The sequence below is a fragment of the Desmodus rotundus genome, chromosome 1 (genome assembly GCF_022682495.2).
Source record: "Desmodus rotundus isolate HL8 chromosome 1, HLdesRot8A.1, whole genome shotgun sequence".
NCBI classification, from domain to species: Eukaryota; Metazoa; Chordata; class Mammalia; order Chiroptera; family Phyllostomidae; genus Desmodus; species Desmodus rotundus.
The window spans coordinates 205,635,899-205,663,701 of NC_071387.1; the positions used below are offsets into that span (position 1 = coordinate 205,635,899).

A 27,803-nucleotide genomic window follows, 5' to 3' on the forward strand; every position below is an offset into this window, starting at 1 on the left:
ATGGGCCAGCAGGGAGGGGACAGGACACCTTACACCTGGCCAAGTGGACTCGAGCTCCTGACACCTGTTAGCTGTGGGTGAAACCAGGTCTGACTCTCTACCTCCGAAGCGTCTGTGGACAGGGAAGCTAAGAAAGGGTCAGCCCACAGAATGTGGGCAAGCTGGTCAGGAGTTCAGAGACGTGGGCTCCTTGTTTAGGGAGAGTGTCGTGTCATCCAGCATGGGACCCCATTCCAGACCCACCCTCTGCACCCCGCAAGTTCTAAGAACTGACTGGGGGTGGGGGGCAGCTCTGGAGCACAGCAGACACTTTTTTTTCCAGCATAAGAATTTATCAATCAGTAATTATCAACAGCAGTTATTCAAACTAGGTGTTTTAAAGAGATATTCAGCTAAAACTTAACCTAGAAAATGAGCTTCAATGTTTATAACTCCAAATAATGCAGTAAGAAATATAGAGACTCACACAGGAAGCATTCTTACTGAAAATGTTGAACCCCAGTGCACTCATGGGAAACAGACAAACCCGTAGACTTTTCTGAGAAAATCTTTGCCACGGGAAGAAAGAAAAAAAGCAGAGAGACTTTCTTAGATTAAGATACTAAAGAAATATAACAATTAATTGCAATATGTACACCTTGATTGAGAGATTGAAAAAAACTATATAAAATACTCTGGGAATAGCGGGCAAATTTGAATGTGGAATATATAGATCTGAAACTGTAATCTTTTTAGGCATAAAGCCGATCATGTGATTATATAGAAAATGTCTTTATTCTTGAGGAATGTCAGTTGTAACAGTAAAAAGAAACGCAGAAGTGAAGTTTCACAATGTTTGCAACTTATTTTCCAGTAGTTTAGCAAAAATGTGTATACTTCTACATAATGTTTCATACACATACACAAAGAGAGAAAGAGAGAGAGAAAACAAATGTGGTGAAATACCAACAGTGATTCGTCTAGATGACAAGTATACAGGCTTTCATTGGACCACTCTTTCAACTCCTCTGTAGGTTTGGAAATCCTCGTAGTGACAAAGCTGAAGACATTGTATCTCTTTGCTGTGCTCTTAAAATACTACGGGAAGATAAGTATTATCTCTTCGTTTCATTTTTCAGTTCAGTATATTATTGGCTACCTTTGCCTACGGTATCATTGTGTCTTTTAACAAACATCGTTTTGTTTTGCCCTGTTGGCTCTCAAGAAGGAACATTCACATGGTAAATTTATAACCCGCCTTGGCCAAGTTCACGTCAGGAATGTGTTCACAGGGTCAGCTGGGCTGTCCTTGAGAAGGAGCTCTGTGGTCTGGTACTTTGTCCCCCCCACGACGTGCCCCTTTACCGTTCTTCTTGCTGCGGTGTTTCTTCTTGTGGCAAATGTGGCCTTTGGCATTTTTCTTGCCTGCTTGTTCTTTCATCCACTGCTTAACAGTGCGACTGTGTGGGCTGACACAGATTCTTCTGCGCTTGACGTGCAGGCTGCCAGAGAAGGAAGAAAAAAAATCACGGGTGGAAAGTATAACGAACACTCGGTGACTTACCGGCAGTTTCCACTTTCAGACACAGTGGATTCTTAGAGCCTGAGCCCTAAAACTGAGCACCACAAGGTCGAAACTTTACTACACTGTGGTCTGTGGCTCCTCAGCAGAAGAAGGTACTGAAGGAAGAAGGAGAAGGAACTGGGGGAGGAAGAGGGGGAGGAAGAGGGGGAGGAACTGGGGGAGGAGGGAGGGAGGAGAGGAGGGGGGAAGAGGAGGAGGTAATAAACCAAGTGAAACAATTCTCTTTCTAGACCCCAGGCTTCACCCGACAAAACCGATTCGGCCCTCGCTGCCCGTCTCAGACATGCCCTCCCCTCCTCAGTCAGGTTTTCTAGATCCTCTCAGCTAAGAGCCCCCTTTCCCCTTTGAGACTCCATGGCCCTGACCCTCGTCCCTCTTCTGGCACTTGGTTGACTCCCTTTCATTCGAATTCGTGTCTCAAACTTTCTCCTTGTCCCGTGGTGTTCTTCTTTGAGGGAGGAGTAGTCTGCAAGTGTCTTGAGAAGGCCTTGTTCATAGTAGGGATTCAGGAATTAATCGTAGATATGAAGTGAAAATTGTTCAAAATAAGGACGGTCTGGTTTTGTTTCCAGTGAAACAATCAACTGAAATGTTCTAGGTTTTCATTAACATTTTAATGCCCTATAGATCTACCCCGCTTCTCAGAATTTGTTCCATTTTTCTACATGAGAATTTGCCTTTGGGGCGGCAGACCCCCCAGGGCACCATTCCCAGTTTCTAGTAACTAGAAGAATGTCCTGTTACAAAAGACATTATGACTTTTAACTCCCCATCAGATACCATCCAGTTTTGATTAAATGTTGCAGATCCTGCTGGCTCTACATATACACTGTTCCTTGCCTGGATAAACTGAAATCCTGTTGGGGGAAACCCAGAGAGATACAGAGGAAGCTGCCATTTCTCCAGAGGACCTGAGGAATCGTCAGCTAGTGTGGGGACTCTTGAAATGGGAGGACCAGCCAGGGAAGGTTTGAATGAGCTTCAGCGCAATCAGGCCAACACGCGGGAGCCTTTGTTTGAAAGAAGTGAGGCATCTTAACAGGACAATACATTGTCTGTGTTACATGAGAGGCCTTCCAAAGAAAAGCTACTTCCCACTACGGCCAGCTGGTTTGCCTTTAGCTATGAAAGGAGAGGACTTGGCTGTAGCACTAATCCAGAGGAAAAACTAAAACCAAAAAAGAATGATGTTCCTACACTTCCCAAAGGCCTAACCCCCTCTCTGTCCCGGGAATGGCAGTGAGAACCCAAGCAGAGAGACTCCACGGACAGCCAGACAAGCCCAGGGGTTTCCCAGCAGAGGGCCAGGGCTCAACTCCATTATTCCGCAAGTGAGGGGCTCCTGGGAGGAGCACCGAGGCCACGGGGAGATGTGGACAGGGGATAGACACAGAGGACCCAGGGAGATGGAGAGCCACAGGAAAACAGGCAGCAACTACCATGGGGGGCCCTTTTCAAAGGTCCACCCAGTGAGACCTCAGCCTCTTAATGTAATATAAGGAAAAAATCAGCCCCCTGAACATGGCTACCAAATCCAAGCTGCTATAGTGTTTAAAATCCTATAGTTGAGCACCAGCTGATATGGCTCAGTGGATTGAGTGTGGGTCTGTAAACCCAAGGGTCGCTGGTTTGATTCCCAGTTAGGGCACATACCTGGGGTGTAGACCAGGTCCCCAATAGGGGGCCTATGAAAGGCAACCACACATTGATGTTTCTCTCCCTTTCTTTCTCCCTTCCCCTCTCTCTAAATATAAAGTCGTTTAAAAATTTTCTTAATGCTCATACTAATAATCATTGAAATGAAGAAATAGTTCTAACATACTCTCTTCATCAAAAACAATCAAAATTTTCATTCACTATTATGAAAATTCCAACAGGTATTTTTTACTTTGATTTACTGATTCTATAAGCACATCAGTCTCCTTCAAAAGGATTCCCTCTTCTTTTCTTTTTTATTGAATTTATTGGGGGGACATTAGTTAAATTTCATCGCTTTTGAGACAAGATCATAACTACTATATAGTTTTCAGTTGTCTTATCAGCCCATAGATGTCAGTTTATAAACTTGTACTTGAATGAAGTAATTATTTTTAGATCCAAGGGTTTTGCTTCATGGTTTCCCTTTAATGAAAATTGAGTCCTTATTAAAATGAAGACATTTTTTAAAAAATCACATTTTCCCTTCCATCATTTCTACTCCTACCCCTTGTAGGTCTCGATCTTGCATCTGCTTATCCCCAAGAAACTTCTCGGAAACTCCTGTCAGCAACAGTGTCCCCGATGATCCCAGCATGTGTCTCTACTCTTACACACACCCAGAAGGGTCCAGTTTCTAATTTTCCAGAGCTCTGTCCATCCACGAGCTGCCTATGATTTTTCACTCTCCAACGACCACCAGCACTATTTATTAAGATTAAAATTTAAAAACCTGATAGAATTGTGGCCAGGCATATCCTAAAGTTTTTCCAAGGACGTGGGCACTTGAAGCATCCCTTGGAAGGCACCTGAGCCGATGGATGGAGCCCCTGGTGGTAGGGTGAACTCAGGAGTAGCTGGGAAGTACTCGGTCCCCTCCCTTTTCCCACGTAGCCAGCCACTCATGGAATCTATGGACCTTCTCCCCAGAAACACGCTCACACATTCATACCCATGAATTGCGGGGCCTTTGCGGCCCCCCGCCCTGAAGAAAGTCTATCAGAGACGCCTTACAAACTCTTCCTCTGGACTTCTGAGAGCCTTGTCTGGAGCAGTGTGTCTCAAAGCTGGGAAACAGATGGCTTTCTCTGAAAAGGGGGGAAATGTATCCTAAATCTCAGAGGGTGGCCTGCAGGACCCAGCCAGAGTCTGTCTCCTGGAGACTCGGGAAGGCAGAGTCTCTTTTGTCACTGGTACATCCCCAGCATATCGAATGGTACCTAATTGCTAGTCAATAAATATTTGTCGAATTCATTGAATAAATAAGGAGGTTCCCCAGTGACTCGGGAACTCGGGGATAAGCAATGCGCCTACGTGTAGCCCAAAGAAGGGAGCGCCGAAGGGCTCTTTAGCAGTGTCTGGCGCCGTAAGCCATGTCTGGGGCGGTCAGCGGAGTTAAGAGCAGCAGGCAGGCGCGATGCCCGATGTGCTGTCACCGCGAGTGGAAGGTGTGGAATGCAGCAGAGTTTGGGGAGAGCACCGTACGGTTGGTTGCACCATTGCATCGCTTTTGAGAGACCTGGGAAGGACGCAGTGCTCCAGACGAAGCTGTTCACTAGCTGCATGCCCCCAGCGGAAAGCACACAGCCAGCGCCATTTGCTATGGCTGCGCCATTTGCCAGGCAGGGCTGTGACCTTCTTAAACATGACTGTCATTTTATTCTTCTGGGCTTATGTCCCCAGGACTGGAAATGACTGGAAGCAGGAACAGAACTGACCTCTCCTTACAGCCACAGGCAGAAGATAACATCGGAACCAACTGCAGCCTCAGTACCCACGTCCCAGCAGCCCAGGGGCCACACAGCAGCCACCCCCACCCTTTTTAATCCAATCTAATCCAATAAAAGCCCAAAGCCCCACTACCCCTCAGTGCTGGTGTCTCTCTCTCCCCCCACCCCCTTCTCCTCTTTTGGAGAGTGAATGAAATCTTTACTCTCTGCACTTTCTTCTCCTTGTGAATTCTTTCACAGCCCACGTCACTGACCCCCCTAATACCAGGCAAACTTCGTGATCTCTCTGTCACATCTTTCTCCTGAGTGACGTGGCACTCACACATGCCTTCCTCACAGCACTGACATCAGCATCCAGATTTACAAAATACCAGTGCCTTTCAATTTTACAGTCTCCACAGAGACACTGGGTACACCTAAGTCTAAAGTTTTCAATGACGAGCCAAGGGTGGAGGTAGACAGGGTGAGAGGGTTCACCATGAGCCAACAAACAGCCCAGAATTGAAAGCAAAGAAGGACATCTGTGCTTGATGGCACGTGGCAGTTGTGACAGGTGCAGCCGCCTCTGCACTTCTGTTTGACCTCACACGCACCCTGGCTGAATTCAGGGGTGAAAGGACAGTGCCCCACATGCTTGCCTGGAAAAAGTTACAGTTGGAGCCATGACATGGAATAGTCACCTTCTGGTTTTATGCTTGTTTTTCACTCACAATGTCCTTTGTTTCGCTTGGAAAATTTGTGCACCTTGCTCAGTGACTGAAGGCATGTAGCCCTGATCTCAGCCCTGCAGTGGGGGCAGCAGGGGGCCGTGGGGGGCTCTGGACACCCTAGCTCAGGTACAGGGAGCCAGCATCACTCCAGGGAGGTGTGGGGGGGGGCGTGGACTATCCCCTCCCTGTTTCAGTGATCATTTGCACATGCTGTATCAGGTGGAGCCTTCCCAAGAAATGATCACCAGGCAGGCTCAGACCTCCTCACGGCCCAGCACTCACATGATGGCGGCCAAGTCACAGTCCCCATCGGCTCTCTGGATGCGACAGACATTCACTTTCCCCAGAAGCCTTCTGGAGACATGCTGGGAGACCTCAGTGCAGCAGCTGGAGGCAATGGGAAGTATGGCTAACAGAAGAAAAGAAGGAAAATGTTAAACTTAGAGTTTATAGGACAACAGCCCAGTTCTCATCTTAAAGATTCCGGAGAAACAGAATGTTAATCCTCTTGAGCGTGTGCTGATGGATGGCTTCGTGCATGCAGACCTGGAGCAGATGCGTGTCTGCCTTCCAGAACTCACGCTGTGTTTGCGGGAGATAAAACTAAGAACATACAGGCAAAGGCACGAAACCAACGGAGAGGTGAAAGAACGCTCCAGACCACATGCTGGTGGGGGACTGCAGACTGACTGGATAAAAGGCGGAAGAAGCCAGGTTGACACAGCCCTGAAGAGAGCAGCCCCACGGGCCCCTGGAGCAGGTTAAAGGGTTCCCACCTGGGGAGGACTTGGCTGAATCCTGAAGGGTTCACATGGGTGGAGAAAAATGGAGACTTATCCAGACTAAGGGAAGTGCACAGTCAAGAGTCCTGACCGGGGTGGCTCAGTGGATTGGGCAACATCCCTGCAAAGAGGAAGTTCGCCGGGTTCGATTTCCAATCAGCGCATGTGCCTAAGTTTCAGGTTTGGTCCCCGGTCGGGCGTGTGTGAAAGTTCTGAGATAGGAAAGCGTAAGGTACATTCAAGGTGCATTTAGGGTGTAGAGGGAAAATAGACCACTCTGTCCAGATTGAGTAGGAAGATGAGGGATGGGGACTATTCAAAAGACAGAGGTCACACCGCTGAGGCCTTAAATGTCCGTCTAAGGAGGGTTAGCTTTTATGGAATGGAGACCATTAAAGATCTGAGAAAGGAGGAGGGTTTTAGGAAAACCCACATTGCAGTGATAAGCAAGATGGATTAAAATGGGAGAAATGGGGCAGGAAGTCAAGCTAGGAGGGGTTCATGTCACCCAGAGGTAAGGAGACAAGGGCAATGCCAAGGTAAAAGGAAATCTCACCCCTACCGAGTGTGCTCCTGTAAACTGCCACCTGCCACAGGCCCACGGCACTTCCCTATGCTTCCTGTTCCACATGTGCATAGGAAAGTAAAGGAAAAAATTTAGGAATTAGAATCAAGAGGCTACAGGCGGCAGCCGGATAACAGACAAATGTTAGCCCCTGAGTGAGGAGTTAATGGAGGTGCTTCAGCTGCTCTCTGGTGTCAGCTGTAAGCAACAGAGTCGCCTGCCCCTGGGAGAGGGGAGCAGCTCCGTGTCCCTGCCTCGCCCACGGCAACCTCAGGCCCCCGCACAGCTATGGGCAGAGAGCAGCTGAAGATGAAGTGAGACTCCGTGTGTGACTCACTCTCTGGGCACCAGACCTTTCCATTGCCGTTTTTCCGTTCACCTGTTCATTTAATTAGTCAATAAATGTTTACCAAGCAGTTCCAGGCACCATGCTCACCACCGGGAGATACAGGAATAAATAAAACAATAGTCCCCGTCCTCGAGAGGCTGGAGTAGCAGAGACAGATTTGGAACTAAGTGCTTCAGAAATAACTGCGTCGGCCCATGGTAATTGTACACCTGAACTGTGGTCCTCCTGAAAGGTTCCCACAAGCTGTAAAGATGGGTGGAGAGGCAGTCACTAGAGCAACACATTAGAGACCATCTGCATGTCTGCCCATAGATAAATAAATAATGGTCCATCTAAATGGAAGAAAGGATGGGGTCGGTATATAGATGCTCATGTATGTGAACTCCATAATTTATTATTAAGTGAGGAAAGCAAATTTCAGTATGAGAACTATAAATGATTCAATTTTTGTTTAAAAATGTGCACAGATACACAGAAGAAAAGATGTGGGAATATATAGCCCTGACTTTATAAACAAAGACTTCTGGAAAGAGTACAGATTTTCAACTGGCCTGCAATACTAGTACTTTTTAAAAACGTCCAGTGCTGCTCTGGCTGGTGTGGCTCAATGCTTGAGTGCTGGCCTGTGAACCAAAGGGTTGCTGGTTCAATTCCCAGTCAGGGCACATGCCTGGGTTGCAGGCCAGATCCCCAGTAGGGGGCATGTGACAGGCAAGCACACGTTGATGTTTCTCTCCCTCTCTTTCTCCCTCCCTTCCCCTCTTTCTAAAAATAAATAAATCTTAAAAAAAAAACAAAACCCAGAATATTGGAGAACTCCACTAGGGGAGAACACATGAAGTTTGGACCCAGTTTTAGAGGAGGAGTTGGAATTCACCTGATGGAGTGGGGAGTGGGGGGGGGTGGAACATTCCCTCCTCCCCGGAACTTCACATCCAGAGCCCTGGGGTAGCAGGAAAGGAAATGCTGAGTCAAATTTGTGCTGAGTCAAATTTGCTGAAGCTGGTGTCTTAGACCCTGCAATCTCCTCTGGCAAGACTCTTATCAGCAATATGGAAAGAGTACAGGAAGGAGGCTCCACAGTGACTTCAGGCCTTGTCCTTGGTCAGGGGAAAATGCCGTGACCTTAGTCCCAGGTCCTCAAGGAGGACCTGTGCCAAGTGCACTGGAGGTTTTTCTGTCCAGAAAGAAACACTTGTACCTTCTTTCCCACCCACCTGTCCCAGCAGCTCAATGCTGCTCCTTTGGGAACAGAATCTTGGCTTCATCCTGACAACCTAGCATCAGCCCAGTGTGTGTGTTGTGTGTATGTATTTTAATTCTCAGGAAATTAGAATATACATATAATCTCCAAGTATCCTTTAACTATATATTTACATAAATTAATTACAAAAATGTATGTCTTCAATAACTTTTCTTTTTCCCCACCTGGGGTGCCAGAGAATGTTACCGGACAGGGACCAGCCCACAGTGCTGCCTCGGGCCGGCTGGCAGTATGTGGGTTCTGGACGTCATGCAGGACAGACTTCACAACACGAGTCCAGGTGATTTTTGAGAGGACATACTAAAGCTGGGGACACTGAAACAAGGAAGGGCTTAGGATAGAAGCGACAGGAGAGAGCCCAGGTGGGGCTGCTTTGGCTCACAGAGAAGTCAGAGAAAAGGGGGTCTTGGGGACAAGTTCAGGGGGTCAGTCCGGGAGAAGCTGCTGTTGCCCACTGCTCCCCTAGCTGCAAGTCTCATGGGGTCCCTTAGAGTTTAGGAGATGTGCCCGCCTATAGGGGAAGAAGAGGGGGCAAGGGAAGACCCAGGTGTGCTCCCGGGAGGGAGAGCACACCTCTCTCCAATAACTTCTAAACCATGCATTTAAATGAACAGATATAGTTTAAATACACCCACACAGGCCATATAAAGTGTTAATAGTTCGGCTCAGCCTCACTTCAGTTCTAACTGAGTGTTATGCAAGTCTGCAGCAGCCCAAACAAGGAAAATATTTCCATTTCCCAGTGCAACCTATTTCATGCTCAAGGATCTCTGTCTTCCCTCTCAATCTAGGGCCAGTAAGAGCTTTCCATTTTGTTCCGCATGTGAGGAATGCTTATCGAGGCACACCCAAACATCACCCAACCAGATTTGCTGGAATAGGAAAGGCATTGCTTGTTCAGCAAACATGCAACACCCTCTGTGCCAGACCCATAACTCCGCATCAGACATGTTGAAATACAGCAGCCATAGTGTCTGTCCTCGCGAAGTTTAACAGTACCGCCGCCGGAGGCAGGCAGGTAAACAAATACTCACAACACAGCAAAACAAGAGTTAACAGAGGCATGTTCCAAGTGAGGGAAGCCAGATTCAAAAGGCCACGTATTGTAAAATTCTGTTTCTATGAAATGTCCGAGCAGGCAAAGGCACAGACGGGAAGGAGACTGGTGATGTCCAGGGGCTGGGGTGCGGGCATGGGGTGGGGAGTGACTGCTCACAGGTGCATGGTCTCTTTTGGGGGTGATGAAACGTGCTGGAATCAGTGTTGGTGGGGGCATAATTCTGTGAATACACTAAAAACCACTCGACTGTACACTGTAAGATGGTGAATTTTATGGTATGTGAATTATATTTCAACTTCTTAAAAAGTGCTGTAGGAGAACAGAACAGTGGTTGTCCTGATATTTACCAATATTGACACATTTGTTTCCTAAAACTAATTGTTTTTTTCTCTAGCTACACTGCGATGCCTATTCTCCAAGTCAAACTGTTTTATTTTTAATATCCCCTTAAAAATTTGGAATTTATCCATGTATCCATCCACACATGTGCTCTCCTTACTGTGTGAATTCTTACAGAAGGAACCACTTTCTATGTATCTATATCTATATCAGAGCTGGGGGTAGAAAAATGAAGAGTTACTAGCCTCAAAGAGCTCATACACAGGCCGCTGCTATGCGCTGTGACCCAGGCAACTGTAAAATAGCAGATGGCCTTCCTGAAGCAGCGTGGGAATCAAGGGCCACCGGCAAACCTGCCTGTTTAGGAATTTGAGTTTGCTGAGTGCTGACATCAATTCGAGGGATGGTTCTAAGCCAGAAAGACCCTCATGACCTCTAAGTACTTTGTAAACTGGATGGCATTTCTCAAATTTCTCGAGCATAAAGGTAGGATGGGCTCCCCTGGAGATTACTTGACCCAATCAGGTTAATTGTCAAAAGGTGAGGCAGGCCTCGTTTGTTACACGTTGGTGGATGTGACTGTCCCGAGGGAGGTAAACGGCCAGAATCCTGCCAAAGTGCACCAGGAGCTAGGCCAGGTGGAACGTGTCAGGCTGGTTTGGACTCACGCAGTGGTAAGTCTTCTGGATAATGTCGCCCCCTAGAGGTTTTCTCATGCAGCCTCTAGTCAGAATATTTCCATTTTTAAAGAACGGTCAGCGATTCCTCTGATTTCCATATAGGTGAGATTTAGTAGTGTCAATAAGGTTGAAAAGGGGATTAGGTGGCATTTCTCCTGCACTAATATAGTTTTCATTTATATGATATGTTTACTTGTTTGTGGAAGCCAGCTCATGAGGAATTAGGGAAACCACGCCTTCCCGCAAAAACCACTTTGATGCCACCATTGCCTAAGACCAGAAACCCCAAGGAAAAGAACCTGCTTCTGTTCTAAAACAGGAGTTCACACGCAGACATGTCTGATGGAGCAGGGGCTCCCCAGAAGAAACTATGCGGAAATTATTGCAAATAAGAAAGAAACCCTGCAGAGCGGGCTTGACAAAGCGGCAGGGCCCAGAGGTAGGAAGGAGCAAGGATCGCTTCACCTGCGTCACTCGAAGCCCCTTCCCTGACCCCTCCAGAGATGCCCCTTTTCTTTTTGAGGAAGGACCCTCCAGAGTATCAGCCCATCAGCTCCACCTGGAGTCGCCTCTGAATGGTGATTTATGAGAGCAGCACCTGCGGCTGAAGGGCAGCCCTCTGGGGGACCTAGGGGAGCAGCAGAGGGTGGGGAGCGGGTCCAGAGCAGCTGCCAAGCTGGTAGGGGCTCTCATCATGGGAGAGACCAGCCTCCGACCCTATCAGACCACCTTGCCCCAGATTCTTAGAGTGAAAGGATTCTTCTCTGGGACCCACAATTTGAGAATTATCGAGACTATTTTGATTGGGGAATCATGGGGAAAAACCTGTAGGACCAAGACGGGTTGGGGAGGGCAGGGGAGGCGGAGAGGGACTCAGAACATCATAGTCTATGCACCGGCCAGTGAAGCCCAGGCTGTGCGGTCTCCACAGGTAAGGTCTGCTGTGTGTATTCCTTCTCCTCGGCCCACTCCTCAATAATTAGCATTCCTCAAAGCTCCGTCCTTGACCTTCCAGTCTTTTCATTCTATCTACATCACTACTATGTCAGTAACTTCAAAATATCTTTGTCTACTTTAACCTCTACCCCAATATCCTGGCATATATCCAGCTGCTGTTGAATATCCCACCAGCTCCCCTGACTCAGTAAGTACCCAACTGAAGACGTTATCTTATGCCCTTTAAAGTTGCTCCTTTCTCATCTGCTGTAACCATCATTTCCAGTTACCGAAGCCCAAACCCGCCCAGGGTCATGTCATCCCGACCCCCTGCACGCCCCACAGCCAGTCACACACTCCTGTAAGCTTCACTCCCTTAACATTGCTCACTGTGTCTCTCCCTTTGCATCCCTCTTACCATTGCCCAAGTTCAAGGCCTCATTAATTAGCACCTGGCCTACTGAGCCTCCCAGTTGCCTTCTTTCTCCCAGTCTTGTCCATTCTCCATGCGAATCTGTGGTCCCACTGCCCTGTGTTTTCCTGCCTTTACCACATATAAAATTAAGAGTCTATTTGACGTTGACTATGAGCTCCCTCAGGATATCTTCCTACCCACACCCCAGCACAGTGCCTGGGATTAGTGCTAAGTAAATACCTCTTGAGCTGAACTAAGTTCTGTTGTAGTCCTATATGTCTTTTTTTTAACTTTGGTTTAAGGCTTTCAGTGCCATTTAAACATTTTTTCTTTTTTTTTTTTTTAAGGAAATAAGATGATCAGTTTTGGGTCAAGGTCTTATGGCCTAAATGTTGTAAACTTTCACAGTGCCTTTTGGAAACATGCCATCCATCTATCCTCAAGCAATTAGGGGTCCACTCAGGAGGATATAAATCATTTGTCCATTGCATTTGATATTTTAAAGGTGATATTCACATCTCATTAAAAGCATTACTATTTGTCTTATTAATTATAGCGTTATTGCTATTGATTCTGTTGGTCCTGGGCAGTCATCCTTGTTATTTCCAATATTAAGTGGACTGAGTGATTAGCCCTGAATGTCTGTCCCTGATTTGGTTCTGTCCATTTTGGTCACTGGAGGCTTTAAAGAGTTCTGTGTTTTGAGACCTGTTAAATATAATGAAAGACACTGACATTGAGAACAGGCTGACAGTGACCAGAGGGGAGTGGGGAGGGGATTACAGGGAAAAAGGGGGGAGGGTTTGCAGGAACAATTATTAAGGGTACATGGACAATAAGGAGGGGGTGGAAATAGGGGAGGGAAGTGGGGAGGGCTGGAGTGGGGGGGAGCATAGGTGGAAAAGGCAGAAAACTGTACTTGAACAACAATAAACAAAAAACACCTGTTAAGATGAACACTAAAGCACTACACATCACATGTGCGGTACAAAAACTAGGCTCTGGGTTTTGAGGAAAGGATCCTGTTACCGGAGATGTAAACCAGCTTCCCCTCTTCCTTGGATATACGGCGGTGCAGTCTCTTGCTATTCAAACGTGGCCCCCAGAGCTACAGCCATGGCATCACCTGGGGGCTTATTAGAAATGCAGTTTGAAAAGCTCTGGCATAAACAGCACCATGGGTCACAGCAACATGGAACAGAGCAAAGGTACATGCCATGGTGGGAGAAAGGCCTCCCAGGATAAAGGGAAACACTGCTAAGGAAGGCTCACCCGGCTGCTGGCAGTACCGCGAGTCTTGGGTGCAGATTGAAAAGGGCAGTACGTAAACACACGAAATGCTCCATGGAGCTGGTGAGGGACACACTCCCCCACTCCCGCGGACTTCCTGCCTTGTGGAGACTCATCACTCACAGATACCTCCAGACACAGGTGTCCACAGCCGTCCTCAAGCCACGATGCATGAAACGCTCGGCCCAAATAAAGTCCTCCCGGGGCTCTCTGGAACCCTGGGATAACGTTTGGGTAATGGAGCGTGAAGGAGGGTTTTTCTTTTCCTCTTAATATGGAGACATGGTCATAGCACTTCCCACAGCATGGACGCTGGAGGGGTCAGGGGGTCTTCCTGAAGAGGGGCGGATAATTGGGGCCACAGAGACACGCTGAGAGGCATCACTGCACAGTAGTTAAGCATACAGAGACAGACAACCAGGTTCGATTCCTGGCTCAGCCACGTACCAGCTGATGTTGGGTGAGTTACTTAATTCTCTGTCCCAGTTCCTTTATCTGTAATGCCGGGTAGGAGGGGAATGGCACCTATCTGACAGGGCTGTTGTGAGGATGGCATGAGTTCGTGCACTGAAGTGCTTAGAACAGGGGTGACAAAGAGTAAACACTCGGTAAATGGAAACAAGCAAACAAAAACATCTAGATGGAGGCCAATATGCAGCACAGTCCCCGCCCCATGGCAGGCACCCAGGTTTCTATTCAGTGCTCGTGGAATGTGTGGATTTATCGCCCCTCCACTTCAAATTCACCCTTAATTGCCAATTCTTAAAATATTACTTTTCCTTCGCCAGCTGTCATGCTACACTTTGTCGGTAGAGGGCACTAGAGAGACATTGCCGGAAGATGGCTTTCGCGGGCTGGCTTGGGCGGGGACAGCTTCTCCAGCACTTGGCTCTGCGAGAGCGCAGCAGCCGGCAGCGCCCCCCTCTGGTAGGACACCTGAGAACTGTCCCCTGCAAACTGGAGGGCTGACCCAGTGATTATTTTTTGATTTTCAGGGGAGCTATGGCTGTGCCCTCTCCCAGGCCTGGGTCTCAGTTGGGCAGCAAAAGGGTGCAGGATCTCTTCTTGAAAACTCTGTCTCAGTCCTAGGAATCTCTAAATATACTACATTATATACTAAATATACTAGTACTAAATATACTAGGAATCTCTAAATATGAGTACTTCTTTCCTGCCTATCCCTTGGTATAGTTAACAATCACTATTAATCACATTGAACTTTCCCTGTTCAAATTATTCTCTGGCTTTCTTCCTTGATAGGACCCTGATTGATAATGAATGAATAAATGAAACTGTAATGTTCCAAATTGTTCTGGATGTTTGTATGTTGTCTATAAAATGAATGATGGAAATTTTTATGGCATAATTATGTGTGTTAAACAGGTATACTATTATGATTAAGTAAAATGATTAATTTTTATATATGTTTTTTCAATTCCAGTTGACATTTAATATTATTTATATTAGTTTTGGGTATACAGAATCATGGTTAGGCTGATTAATTTTTTTAAAAAAATAAATAAAATATGTAGACTGTGGTCCTATTTATTTAAAAAAAATAAGTGTGGATATAAATGGGTTCATATTTGTAATTTCATGGGGGAAGTTCTGGAAGGGCACACAGAACCCAGAAGAGTTATTACCTTTGGGGAGGGAGAGGCATTTAAAAAATGGAGAAGAGGTGCACTCATTTTTTTAAATCTATACTTTATATTTAAATTTTAAAAAAATTTTCTTTGTATTATTTACTCATTTATTTTTTTAATTTTAATTTTGTATTGTTATTCAATTACAGTTGTGTGCCTTTTCTCCCCATCCCTCCTATATTTTAAAATTTTATACTAACAATTATTGAACAGCCACTATGTGCCAGACACATTCCATATATTCTCATTTAGTCATGAAAATCACTAGGGAAGCGACGATTGTTATTTCTATATTACTGATAAGAAAACTGGAGCTTAGAGTGATTAAGCAATTTCCCAAATTCCGACTTGGCCTTTGGGAGGTCAAAGCCCACCCAGACTCTTCCTCATTGAGTATGCCAACATTCCTCAAACTCAACCTTTCACTGATCTCTGGGACGGGGCTCATGGATGTGCTCTTAGGATTCATGAGCTCTGACTCTTCCTACATTTTAGTATGTCATTTCAGGGATAATCTTTAAATAGACATGTTCTGGACCTCCTGGAAGGCCATCTTAAAAGAGCACCTTCAGAATATTTGAACTTCGCTTGTTTGTTACCCAGCCAGTTCCTGCCTTAATTGTCCCAGGCCAATCAGAACAGAACGGAGTGGATTCGCAATGCACTCATGCTGAGGAGGGCCAAGTTATAGTGCCATGGTTCACACAGAACAAAGTGGTGGGGAGAAAACACCTTACTCTGAACATGGTAGTACATGCCCATCAAATTCAAAATCTGCACCTGGAGAATCAGTGCTGTGTTCGTGTTTGGAAAGGTGATTTAGGTTTGGCCAAACAGTATTATTATATTAGGTTAATGTTATCTTTAAGTCCTCCTGGCATTGTTGTTGTGTTTTTATTTAAACTTTAAATTTATTTTGATTTTATAATTCCAGAAGAGATATATATAAACAATTTCACATTAATACATCAAGTAATATAGCAAGGTAACTTAAAAGTCATTATTGAGAGTAAACAAATGGTTTCTTTCAAGGGGCTCACACGTGACTCACGTGAAAAGATTGCTGTTAACACTCTGCCCCCAGACATAACAAAGGGCATTTTAAAAAGCCCTGAACTACATTATAGATATGATGATTGGGTTTTTTAACTGAAATCTAGACCCTTAATCTAACGGTGGTGTTGAGGAATGCAGGACATATTGTTTTAACTAAAGGCCACACCTGAGGAGAAACTGAAGGGTAGGTTGCCTGGCTGGTCACGTCAGGCCTCTCAGGGACCACCACTCCTGCAGATGGGGAGAGACCCAATGGTGCAGAACAACTTCCAGGCACAAATGTACACCCTTGGGAGCCCTCCCTAGGAAGTCTGCTATGATTAAAACAAGCAAGAGATAGTTTTCTTTTATATAGGATGCAAGCAGCAAGTCTCTAGCAAGTGTCTGTGTAATCGGGAGCCATGCTAATCTGATAGATTGTCGGTCAGAAGGAAGCCAGTTTGGGATCCAGTGAAGCCAAATGCCCAGCTTGCATCTGGCAGATGCGACCTGGCCCGCAAAGCCCTACCAGGACTGTCCAACCTGTGGCTCGAGGACCGCATGCAGCCCAGGATGGCTGTGAATGTGGCCCAACACAAAATTGTAAATTTACTTAAAACATTATGAGATTTTTTTATGATTATGTGTTGCAATGTATTTAATGTGTGGTCCAAAACAACTCTTCTTCCGGTGTGGCCCAGAGACGCCAAAAGTTTGGACAGCCCTATGTGTGGCTTTAAAGTCTGGCTCGGGGCCCCAGAGAGTGGATGACAGACATTTTTATGGACGTGATATTGAGTTCTGGGAGCCTGTCGCCATGCCAGCAGGTGTGGAGTATGCCCTCTTGTCTTTGGGCAGAATCCAAGGCTTTCATTTGCTGCTTCCTGATCTGTGCAGAGCACTTTGGGTATGCCAGTCACTGCGCTACCCTATCAAGGGGGCCATTGCAGGGATTATTAAGAAAACGGAACAGTTGATACCTGGAAGGACAAAATGTATTTCCCAGAGTTCCAAACTGGCACAGGCCACTTCCCTATTCCCTCCCCCAGCCTGCAACAATTGGCAAGGCCACCTGTCCATCCTTCCCTGCACTACTTGGTCTTCCCCACTTCCCTCCCTCCCTTCCTCCTTCCCTCCCTCTGTCCCACAGGTCCCCAGCCCTACTCAGCCGGGGTCCCCGAGAGCCTCCCCAGAGACCTGGGACATGGACACTCAGAGTTTGTTGTGCACAGCAGTGGGCGGCCCTCTTGCTTCCACAGCTGTGCTCAGGTCTACTCTCACTCATTTTAACCCCAAAGCACTCATTTTTTAAAGGGTGGAAGGTTGGGCCTTCTCACACAACGTAAAGCTCCTCTGGCCCAAATGGCCTTAGGAAAAGACCCAAATTAACCCAAAATACTATGGTTGGGTCTCCTCAGCTTCCTTTCTTTCTTTCATCACTGGCTGCTCTTTTCCAAACACCTCTGTGTTCTGCTGTCCCACGGTCTCTGTCTGGACTCAGTTCCAGGAACTTGGCCTTGGGCCTGGCAGGGCTTCCCCCACTGCCTGCCCTTCCCCCCCTTCCTTCCCCACCCCACTTCCAGGTCCTGTGGGCAAGTGGATTTGCGTTGCCAAAATGTCCGAGTTTAGATAAAGCCTTAGCAGGCAGGTAGACCTTTGAGAAACAGGGGAAGTGAGTCCTAACATTTCAATGGTGAATTTTCCTGAAGAATCTTAGAGAAACATAAAATGAAAAACACTGTTCTCTGTCTTGATAAAATGGATTGATAGAAATCCATTTTACGTTTGAAATGGAAGAGATTATCCAGATTTTTCCCAGGTTCAGGAATATAAACCCAGGTCACTGGGGCACTATCCCGGTCCCTACACAAACACTTCCGGGAGCCAGGTAGTTCCTGGGATGCTGGCAGCTCCAGGGAAGGGCAGAGGCTGGTCTGCTCCCGACAGTCCCTACCAGGTACCCTAGACTATGGCTGCCAGACCCACTCTGTCAAGGGCAGATTTAAACTCCAATTTGTATGTGTGTTTGTGTGAGTAGGTATATGTGAAATTGGTCTGTTTTTAAAAGTTGGCTTAATTTTTTTTTTTTAAGCAGACCAAATAAAACATGTTTGACCTCTGTTCTGGATTTAGAGAATCTTTTCAGGGTAAAGTTTTAGCAAGAAAGATGAAGAGGAAAGAATTGACTCAGTCCGGTATTAAGCACCTATATTCCGGGTTTTCTAAATACGGTGGCAAAGCTTCCTTGGGCCCAAATGCAGTTACAGTGTCCGTATGAATGTTGGCAGCTCACAAGTGGCTGGCGTTCTCTGTGATATCATTTGTGCAGGTCAATCTCCTGTATCCTGCGTCCCTTTTTAAGGTCAGGTTGAAGTTTTGGTTTTCAGGAGCCACAGAGCTGACTTTGTCCGGAAAGCTTGCCACTTACCCAACCCCAACCCAGAAGGTCAAGTCTGTCTTTCTTCCAGTAATACGCGCACCCATGTCCAGAGAGTGTAGCGAGTTAGGGTGAGGGGAGACAGATGAGTCACAGGGGCTCCTGCCCTACCTCCCCCTGGGGGTTTTCTAAGACGCTGCTCAAAGGTGCACTCCTACAGAAGGACCTCATCTACCAGGTAGCGAATCACTAATACTTCTGTTGATATGAGGTCCCTTCCTGAAAATTCTTGGAGATCAGGAGTTCAAACTTATGCTCTTATCTTGTGGAGCACTGTTCACTCCAATCTGAAGATAGAAATTCCTGCTCCAAATTGCTGGCACTCCCCTCATCTTGGGAGGCATCCCCCCTGAGAAGCAGACACCCCCACTCACCTTCCGAGGGGCAAAGAGCCACACAGGCAGCCAAGGCCAGGAGAGCCAGTCCCGCCTGCTGCATTCCTGCGCCCTGGCTCTGGCTCACACGCGCACGACCGCACCGCAGGTGAGGCTGTAAGGTCAGGAAGTGAGGCTAAAGTCTTCCTGGGGTGCAGAGAAAGAGCGTGAGGAAAAGGCCAGCAAGCCCCACCCATTTCTCAAGTTTCTTTCCTGGAGAGCAGGCTCTTTCTTGACACCAGACCTGTGTCTGGCCACGGGGGAATCAGGCCATGTCAGTGGCCATCTGACAGCTGGTGATGTCACTGTGAGTTGGGGATATGCATCAGGTCACTTGGAAATCATTAAAAAAATAAAATAGCTGTCTGCCAGAATTCCTCCATGGACCTATAGGTCAGAATTTTGGAGTAGGAGGCCAGTAGTTTGAATTTTTAAAAAAGCTCTAGAGGCCCTGGCCCGGTGCTCAGTTGGTTAGAGCACTGTCCTAATGCCAAGGTTGTGGGTTCGATCCCCAGTCAAGGCATAAAGGAGAAGCAACCAATGAATGCATAAGTAGGTGAGACAACAAATCGGCGTTTCTCTCTCTCTCAAGTCAATAAATGAGATTTTCTTTTTTAAAAAGCTTCATGTGTGATTCTAATGAACACCCCTATGGAAAACCTTTGCATAAAAGAATCAGAGTTTTTAAGTACCTTGTTGGAACTAAAAGTTTATGGGGACAAGTCATAAAAAAAAAAGACATTATCATCTGGTGGAAAGATATGGAAAAATTTGATCCCACCGTGGACTTGGTTTGCAGCCAAATAGCTTTCCAATGAAGCTGTTAGTCGAACTAGGAGAAAGGGGAGGACAGGTGGAGGGGCCTCTTCCCTGCAGGCCATGCCTGGTGGAAACGAGAGCCCAGAGCAGGTGCGAGGAGGTGCAGGTGCTTGTCCAGCTTTGCTGTTGATCAGCTTCATGAATAAAAACATAGGCTAGGGAGGGGATAACTAGGTTCTAATCCTGCCTTTCCAGTACGTGGTTGCAGAACCTCAGAGGTGTACTTAACTTTTCTGTAAGTGAGGAGTCAGGGTGGACAATCTTCCAGAATCCCGCCACACTTCCTGTCCATCTGAGCTGTCTCATGGGGTGGCCTCTTGTCCACGCGTGGCCCTCGAGCATTTGAAATGTGCTAGTCCAAGTTCAGATGTGCTGCAAGTATGAAACACACACCTGTTTCAAATGCTCAGTACAAAAATAGATAAAATATCTTTTTAAAAAAAATATATTTATTGATTATGCTATTACAGTTGTCCCATTCCCCCCCACTCCACTCCATCCTGCCCACCCCCCTCCCTCCCACATTCCCCCCCACCCATAGTTCATGTCCATGGGTCATACTTATAAGTTCTTTGGCTTCTACATTTCCTACACTATTTTTACCCTCCCCCTGTCTATTTTCCACCTATCATCTATGCTACTTATTCTCTGTACCTTTACCCCCCTCTCCCCCTCCCACTCCCTTATTGACAGCCCTCATGTTCTAGTTGTTTGCCTAGTTTGCTCTCGTTTTTGTTTTAGGTGTGGTCGTTAACAACTGTGAGTTTGCTGTCATTTTTACTGTTCCTATTTTTGATCTTCTTTTTCTTAGGTAACTCCCTTTAACATTTCATATAATAAGGGCTTGGTGATGATGAGCTTCTTTAACTTGACCTTATCTGAGAAGCACTTTATCTGCCCTTCCATTCTAAATGATAGCTTTGCTGGATACAGTAATCTTGGATGTAGGTCCTTGCGTTTAATCTTGGGTAATGTAATTATGATGTGCCTTGTTGTGTTCCTCCTTGGGTCCAGCTTCTTTGGGACTCTCTGAGCTTCCTGGACTTCCTGGAAGTTTATTTCCTTTGCCAGATCAGGGAAGTTCTCCATTATTTGTTCAAATAAGTTTTCAATTTTTTGTTCTTCCTCTTCTCCTTCTGGCACCCCTATAATTCGGATGTTGGAACGTTTCAAGGTGTCCTGGAGGTTCCTAAGCCTCTCCTCATTTTTCCAAGTTCTTGTTTCTTCATTCTTTTCTGGTTGGATGTTTGTTTCTTCCTTCTGGTCCATACCATTGATTTGAGTCCCAGTTTCCTTCTCATCACTATTGGTTCCCTGTACATTTTCCTTTGTTTCTCTTAGCATAGGCTTCATTTTTTCATCTGTTTTTCGAACAGATTCAACCAAGTCTGTGAGCATATTGATAACCAGTGCTTTGAACTGTGCATCCGATAGGTTGGCTACCTCTTCGTCGCTTAGTTGTATTTTTTCTGGAGCTTTGAAGTGTTCTGTCATTTGGGCCATTTTTTTTGTTTGTTTGTTTGTCTTGGCACATCTGTTACTTTAAGGGGCGGAGCCTTAGGTGTTCACCAGGGCGGGGTAATGCTGGTGGCTGCGCTGTGACGCTGTACGTGGGGGAGGGGCCGAGTGGGAGCAATGGCGCCCGCCTCACTCTCCTCCGGCTTTCAATCTTTCACTGCAATACCCACAATCAAACTGGGCCACTCTGGTGCTGGTTCCCGAGTAAGTGGGCCTGTGCACACTCTAGGCCCCTGTGGGTCTCTCCAACGACCTCTCCCGTGAGGCTGGGAGTCTCTCCTGCTGCCGCCCCAACCCCCAGGGGCGCTTTCAGTCAGAGGTTTGAGGCTTTATTTCCCGGAGCTGGAGCCCTGGGCTGCGCAGTCTGCTTCGCTGCCCGCCGTTCATCCGGTTTATCTGTGGGCGAATGTGGTGCCACAGGGTGCTACCCGCCACTCTGCCTGCCCCGTTCTCCGCCACTCTGAGTCCGGCCCTCTGGGTTTATCTGTGCAAATGTGGGGCTGCAGGGTCTGCTAGTGCTCGGACTGCCTGCGCCATTTGTCCCACACTCCGCCAGTCTCAGTCCCGCCACAGCCACGCGAGTCCTCTCCACCCCGGTGCCAGTCTCCGCCCCTCTTACCAGTCTGGATGAATGTTTATTTTCTATTTTCTTGGTGTTGGTCCCCCTTGCTGTTCGATTCTCTGTCAGTTCTGGTTGTGCGAGGAGGCGCAGTGTGTCTACCTACGCCGCCATCTTGGTTCCTCGATAAAATATCTTGTTAATAATTTTCATATTGATTGCATGCTAAAATGATAATATTTGGATATATTGAGTCAAATAAGGTATTTTTAAATAATTTCACTGGTTTGTTTTTACTTTTTTAATGAGATTGTTCAGAAAATTTTAAATTACAAATGGAGTTTACAGTATATTTGCTTTGGGCAGTGCTGCCTTACAAGGTCAAGAGCTGACAAGGTGTGGTAGCTAACCACGCTCCAATTTCCCTCCCAAGAAGAGGAGTTACAAAAAAAATAGAAGATGAGAGCTTTGGAGGGCACAGGGCAGGCAAAGACAGTGGCCTCCTGAGTGACAAGGCCCAGACGCACAAAGCAGCAGTCTCAGACTCTGCCGTTAAGCAGGGGCGCCCATCACAGGTCTCGGTAACAGAGCACAGAGCACCCTCGGAGGTGACTGTCACCACCGAGCATTCAGGTGCACCCACCACAACAACCAGAGGGGACCAAGCAGTGCACTCCCAAAGTCAGAGGCAGGGAAGCTGGGCAAAAATTAAATTCTGAAATGGCCGACTTTTAAAAATTTCTTTGATTTGTAACAACTTACAAAATGATTTTGATATACGAAAACAACACACGTGCCTGAGCACTCATTCACCAGCCTGTCCCTGCGCCTGACGTTATCTCCCTCAGAGTCCTCCCTGAGGACGGCTGGTCTGCAGAGGAAAGGAAGGGTGACCCTTGGGAGCAGGAGTAAGTTGTAATCCCGCAGAGGCTGGGCGCAGTTCTGACGAGCCTGGGCTTGGACAGACCCCTGTGTGCTGACCTGTGGCCTCTTATTCACTTCTCTGTTGCACGGGACAGCTTCCCCTTCACCATGTGCCCGTGTCTTCTGCTAGGCAATGTCACCATGGGGCTGCCAGGAGGGAGGCCCAGGCACAGACTCCAAGGACTTGGAGAGCGCAGGGGCCCCTCTTTGAGTTGTCATGTTTTCTGATTAGCATTTTCCCTGTCCTTCCCAGTCGCTCCTGGTGGCACTGGGAAGGAGCTGGTGGATTGGAAAGTGGTTCCTGGAAGACAGGTGGTGTGACGAGTGGATCGAAAAGCACTGAGCCTGCACGACGCAGGAAACCACCGCCCTCAGAATGGCAGCCTGGGGCCGGGGCGTGATGTCAGCCTGGGGTTGAAACACAAACGTGACATCCACCGGCAGTAGTCCATGGGCCACTGGAAAACCATAAGCCGTGCTGTTATGTAACAAGACACTCGTGAGAGGAACTCTGGGTGGATCCGTTTGGACTTGGGTGAGGGCGAAACCGAATAATAAGATTTCTGTCTGGAGGGAACCTGACACAAGCAGTAATAATGGGCCGTGTGTCTCTGTGAGTGACGGGGCTTGGGCCAGAACTAACTAGGAAGGAGACCCAGTGTGCTGGGGGGAGAGTCAGAGGAACAAGTTTGACTATTCAAATATTTTCACCTGGACCTGGGCCTTTTACAAAACCAAATTGAGGAGGGGGCGGGGTATAGAGCCATAGAACAAAACAGTTTGAGGGCAACCTGAAACTATTGTTTTGTAGTTTTTCATTGTGCTATGTCCCTGGCTAAGAATACCGGGATGCCAACTTTTAAAAAATATATATATTTTTAACTCTACCAGAAAAAAACAGATCATTTTCAATACAGAGAAGTAAAGCGTTAGGTCATTTTAAAGAGAGCTTACGGGACCAAAACCAGGAGCTCTTAACGCTGTGACCTAAGACTGAAGTTGTCTGTAGGACGTAACAGATGTTGAATAGTGCTGTTTTCCTGAGCAGATTTAAGATGATAGATAGATAGATGGGGCATAAACCTTAGGCTGTCATACAAACACGCGATGACATCCATGCTCTAGATAAAATGACTGATTTGACTTACGGGGATGAAGATATCAAAATAGTAACTTTCACAAAATAAAACTGAGCCAGTAAATTTCTCTTGAAGATTTGTCTTGAACATTGGTATAAAGATGGACTATTTTGTAAATCATGTCAATATTTAAATATTCTAGAAGAATTTACAGTGTAATGCCCCCCCACACACACACATCTCTTTGGTGTTGAGAATAATCACCTTTTAACCTGTGTGATATTTGCTTTCTGATTTGTAGAGAATGGTTTTGTTGAAGCAAGGCAGAGCCAGACAGGGTTCTCATACTCAAAATGCTTCATGGAAGGCTCTTGAGCTACACCTTTTTAACATACAGTATGCTGTTCCCTTCTGATTACAAAATTATATTGAGTCCACTGGAGAAAATTTGCCATGTGCAAAAAAAGTGTAAAGAAGGAGAATGTTTAAATATCCAGAAATGAGCTTTCCTAACCTTTTGGTGCATATTCCTTTAGTCTTCTCTCTGTGCAGATCTAGTCAGTCCTTCACTGCACAAATCTTTATCTGGGGCCTGTCGTACGCAAGGTGTTGTGTAAGACAAATGGCCACAAAGGGGCTGCAGTCCCTGCTGAGGGAGGACAGGAAAGCAAGCCTTCACTGTAAACTCTGGCAGGTGGTCACACAGGGAAGCACATGCTTAGGGCTGTCACAGCAGGGACGTCGCCCCGCGCCCCCCCCCCCCCCCCGCCCGGTCTGCAGGTGAACCAGCTCTAACACACGCTTTAAATTGCTGCCTGGCTTAGTATTTCATAGCACAAAGGTATTGTACTGTAAAGAACGCAGCTCTTCACACTGAACTTTTAGACTGTGGATGTTTTTCACTATTATAAACAATTCTGTGACGCCTCACTCACATAATTCAAACCTTTATGCTCATTCTTTAGAATAAATTTTGAAAAGCAGAATTGCAAAGTTAAAGGGCACAGGTATTCCCAAGGTTTTAGATAGACTTTTAGGCTCTTAAGCTGAAGTATTTACCTACATTTTTTACCCTATAAAACTTTCCACATTTTTCCATCATTCTACACTGATGGATCTAATTATATGAAACAAAGCACGTGCTTTAAATAGCTTTGGAGAGCATGCGGCAGGGCCCTTGCGTCCTCTGAAGACCTGTTTCCCAAATCAAGACTTAAGGCTTTTCTCGCACCTCCTGTAAACAGGAGAAGGTGTGCCTGTCTGGGTGGGTGATCAGGCCTGTACTATTTGCTCAGCCTCAGGACCCACAGCTTGACAAGCTGAAGGTGTTGCAGAAACAAAAGGCCCCTTTTCCTCAGAGAAAAGTGTGAGGGAGAGGGTGCCCCTTCCTCTGGGAAGATGCAGCTAGGGTGCAGGGTTTGGCGAGCCGGCATTTTCACCCCTATGCCTTCCTGGGCAGGCAGCCTGCAGCCGGTGCGCGAACTGTAGGGCCACTCACAGCAGCCCTGATCTCCCGGTTGTGGGTCTGGTCATCTGCCTGGACCGTCTTCCCAGCCCCTCCCATCCCAGCCAGAAAGCTCCTACTTATTCCTTCAGGCACAACTCCGGGGTCACTCTGAACACTCCTTGCCTGCCTTCTTTGCCTCCTCACCCTGGCCAGGCTGCCCTCCGTCCTCACTGCGCCCTGAGAGCAGGAAGTTCTTCCAGTTGGCTTTGCCTCCCCACCCACTCAGGCTGGACCCACCGGTGCCCCACTCACTCGGGTGTGAGTGTGGGGAGGACAGCCGCTGGGCCACGGGCCCTGCACCTGCCACCTGTGTCTTCACGAACTCCTCTCCTGACTAAAAATGTCCTTCGTAAAGTGTTTTTGTGAACATAAAGTACAATATTCATTTACATTAATGCATATTTATCACAGTATGTTGTATGAAAATAGAAAAGTCATCTGTAACCAAATAGCCAGTCAAATGTGAACTTCTCTTTAACATTTGGATGTCTGCCCTTTCAGAATTTTTCACTTCTCCATGAGTGTACGTTGTGCTTACAAAGAGAGTCACATAACATTCGCCATGACTTTGTTTTTTGGTTAAAGGGTCAGGAACGGTCCTCCGTGGCATAGCCACCCCTATAGAGATGCACTGCCTTTTCTCCGGCAAGGGACTCATAGTATTCTTGCTTTTTCCATGGTTTATCCATTTTCTCCACTGCTGAATGTTTAGGTAGTTTGGTTGTATCCTTTTCCTGGTGTTTACGATTACTATTGAAATACTCTGATGAATCAGTCACTTTGCTCACTCGTCTCAACATTTTTTTTTTAATTCTTAGAAGTGGAACTTCTCCAAGGGTATGCCCAATGAAATCTCTTTACTATATATTGCCAAGTTATCCCACACTATTACAAATATCTCTGTGTGTGCCTCGGTCCCCCAATCAAGGGGCTCAGGGAGGGCAGGGCCCGTACCTTATTCATCGTTATACAGCCAATGCCTAGCTCAGTGCTCGGCAAGTGCTGGACGCTTAGTGGTTGTTGAAGGAACAAGGAGTTGGGTTATTCCAATAAACAGGCCTTCATTACATGGGCCAAATCTCGCCAATGTGGTCGCAGAAGTCTACAATGATAATCCCCTGGCTTCTTTTGAATATCTATAGCCTAATTGGTAATAATATTTTAAATGTCCACTTCTCAGTAGAAATTGTTTTCTATACCATACACAAAACCCCCCCAAAATTATACATTGAGTTTCCCTTAAAGCATGGAGGATGGTTAGATATAAAAGTATGTATCACCAGGGGATTCATAGGCTTGAAACAAGAGCCAAGGGGAGTGTGGGAGTGTGATATTTCAGAAATCTGTGTTCTTTAGAAACAGGATGAAACATCTTCCAGCTGAGATGGCTTTTAGGAGAGCCAGGCCAGGTCCCTGTCCTTGCTGTGTTTTCCTGACTCTTTAGCTAAGTGTGTGACGGGGTTGGGCCCCAGGCGTGCCAAAGTAAACAGAGGAAAGTGCAGGACTTAACCACAGCAAACAGAGTTTGAACCGAGAGCCAGAGCAGGGAACTCCCCTCCTACTAAATTTCTTATTCCTGGTTGACACTGTGGCTTCCTTTCCAGACTTAAATTTGTAACTCTTCTTTTTTAGGGCTCCTGCTTTCCATATATAGCAATAACCCAAACTCATTCCAATACCATTGCTACCAGTTTTAGGATGATGCTGAAGCCCAGGAGTTCGGGAACTTGCTTAAGATTAGTAAATGAATCGGGGATTGTGGGGGAGAAGAACAATTTAAGCTAATAAAGCAAAAGAGAATACCAGCAGGAAAATCTGCAAAGGAAAGCAGCAAAAGATCTTTCTACATTAACACACATTGTGAATCTACTGGACACGGATGCATATATCCAGGAGCTAATGTCTGTGTGAACTGAACACACAGAAAAGTTAGCATTTCACATCAGGGAGGGCGGTGATTACCCAATGATTGGCTCAGAGACACCTGGTTAACCACGTGGGAAAAATAAAGTGGAAGTTTTAAATTCCAAATGTATCAAATATTTAATATAAAGAATTAAAATATTAAATTATCCAAAGGAAATATGGAAGCTTTTTTAAAAAAAAGTTTTAGAGCAGGAATGGACTTCCCTAACAGAAGCCATAAAGAAAAGAATGAGAAATTTGATCATCTGGAAAAAGTGAAATTTCATGGAAATACATGGAAAAATAAATCTCACTAAAATGCAAATAGCAAACAGCCGTGTGTGTGTGTGTGTGTGTGGTGGGGGTGGGGGCACATTTGTGAGACAAGAAAGGGCTGCTATACAAAGAGGTCTTATAAATATCAGTAAGGAAGTGTTCAATGACTTATTGAAAAAATGCGCTATGGCTATGAACAGCACTAAGAAGGCTTGTAAATATTTTTTAAATGCTCGACATTATTCAAATTAGCAAACCAAAGTGAGCTATGTTCTCACCGACCCGACTGCCAAAGGTCAAAGTGTGTCACGTCACACAGCGGTGTTAGCGAGTGTTTACTCACAT

General features: G+C 46.4%; 1 protein-coding gene and 1 non-coding gene across 2 annotated transcripts; one reads left to right on the forward strand and one right to left on the reverse strand.

Annotated features, from left to right (window-relative positions):
• Positions 1-750: 750 nt before the first annotated feature.
• CCL28 (C-C motif chemokine ligand 28) lies at positions 751-19,043 on the reverse strand. Its single transcript, XM_024571935.3, has 3 exons — positions 18,872-19,043; positions 5,982-6,108; positions 751-1,481 (listed from the first exon to the last, which is right to left on the reverse strand). The coding sequence occupies exons 1-3, from the start codon at positions 18,933-18,935 to the stop codon at positions 1,274-1,276; spliced, it is 399 nt and encodes a 132-aa protein (XP_024427703.1). The 5' UTR covers positions 18,936-19,043; the 3' UTR covers positions 751-1,273.
• A 4,579-nt stretch (positions 19,044-23,622) lies between these two features.
• Positions 23,623-23,747, forward strand: LOC112315307 (small nucleolar RNA SNORA25). The gene has a single exon (XR_002975883.2). It is a non-coding gene; the product is annotated as a small nucleolar RNA SNORA25 (small nucleolar RNA).
• Positions 23,748-27,803: the final 4,056 nt, after the last annotated feature.

What these genes read in the sequence shown, in the direction of transcription:
- CCL28 (XM_024571935.3), bottom strand. Translation starts at nt 18,935, where the DNA reads ATGCAGCAGGCGGGACTGGCTCTCCTGGCCTTGGCTGCCTGTGTGGCT. An exon ending in GGCTCTTTGCCCCTCGGAAG is followed by an intron (nt 6,109 to 18,871) that starts GTGAGTGGGGGT and finishes TTCTTCTGTTAG; the next exon opens with CCATACTTCCCATTGCCTCC. An exon ending in TGTGACTTGGCCGCCATCAT is followed by an intron (nt 1,482 to 5,981) that starts GTGAGTGCTGGG and finishes CTTCTCTGGCAG; the next exon opens with CCTGCACGTCAAGCGCAGAA.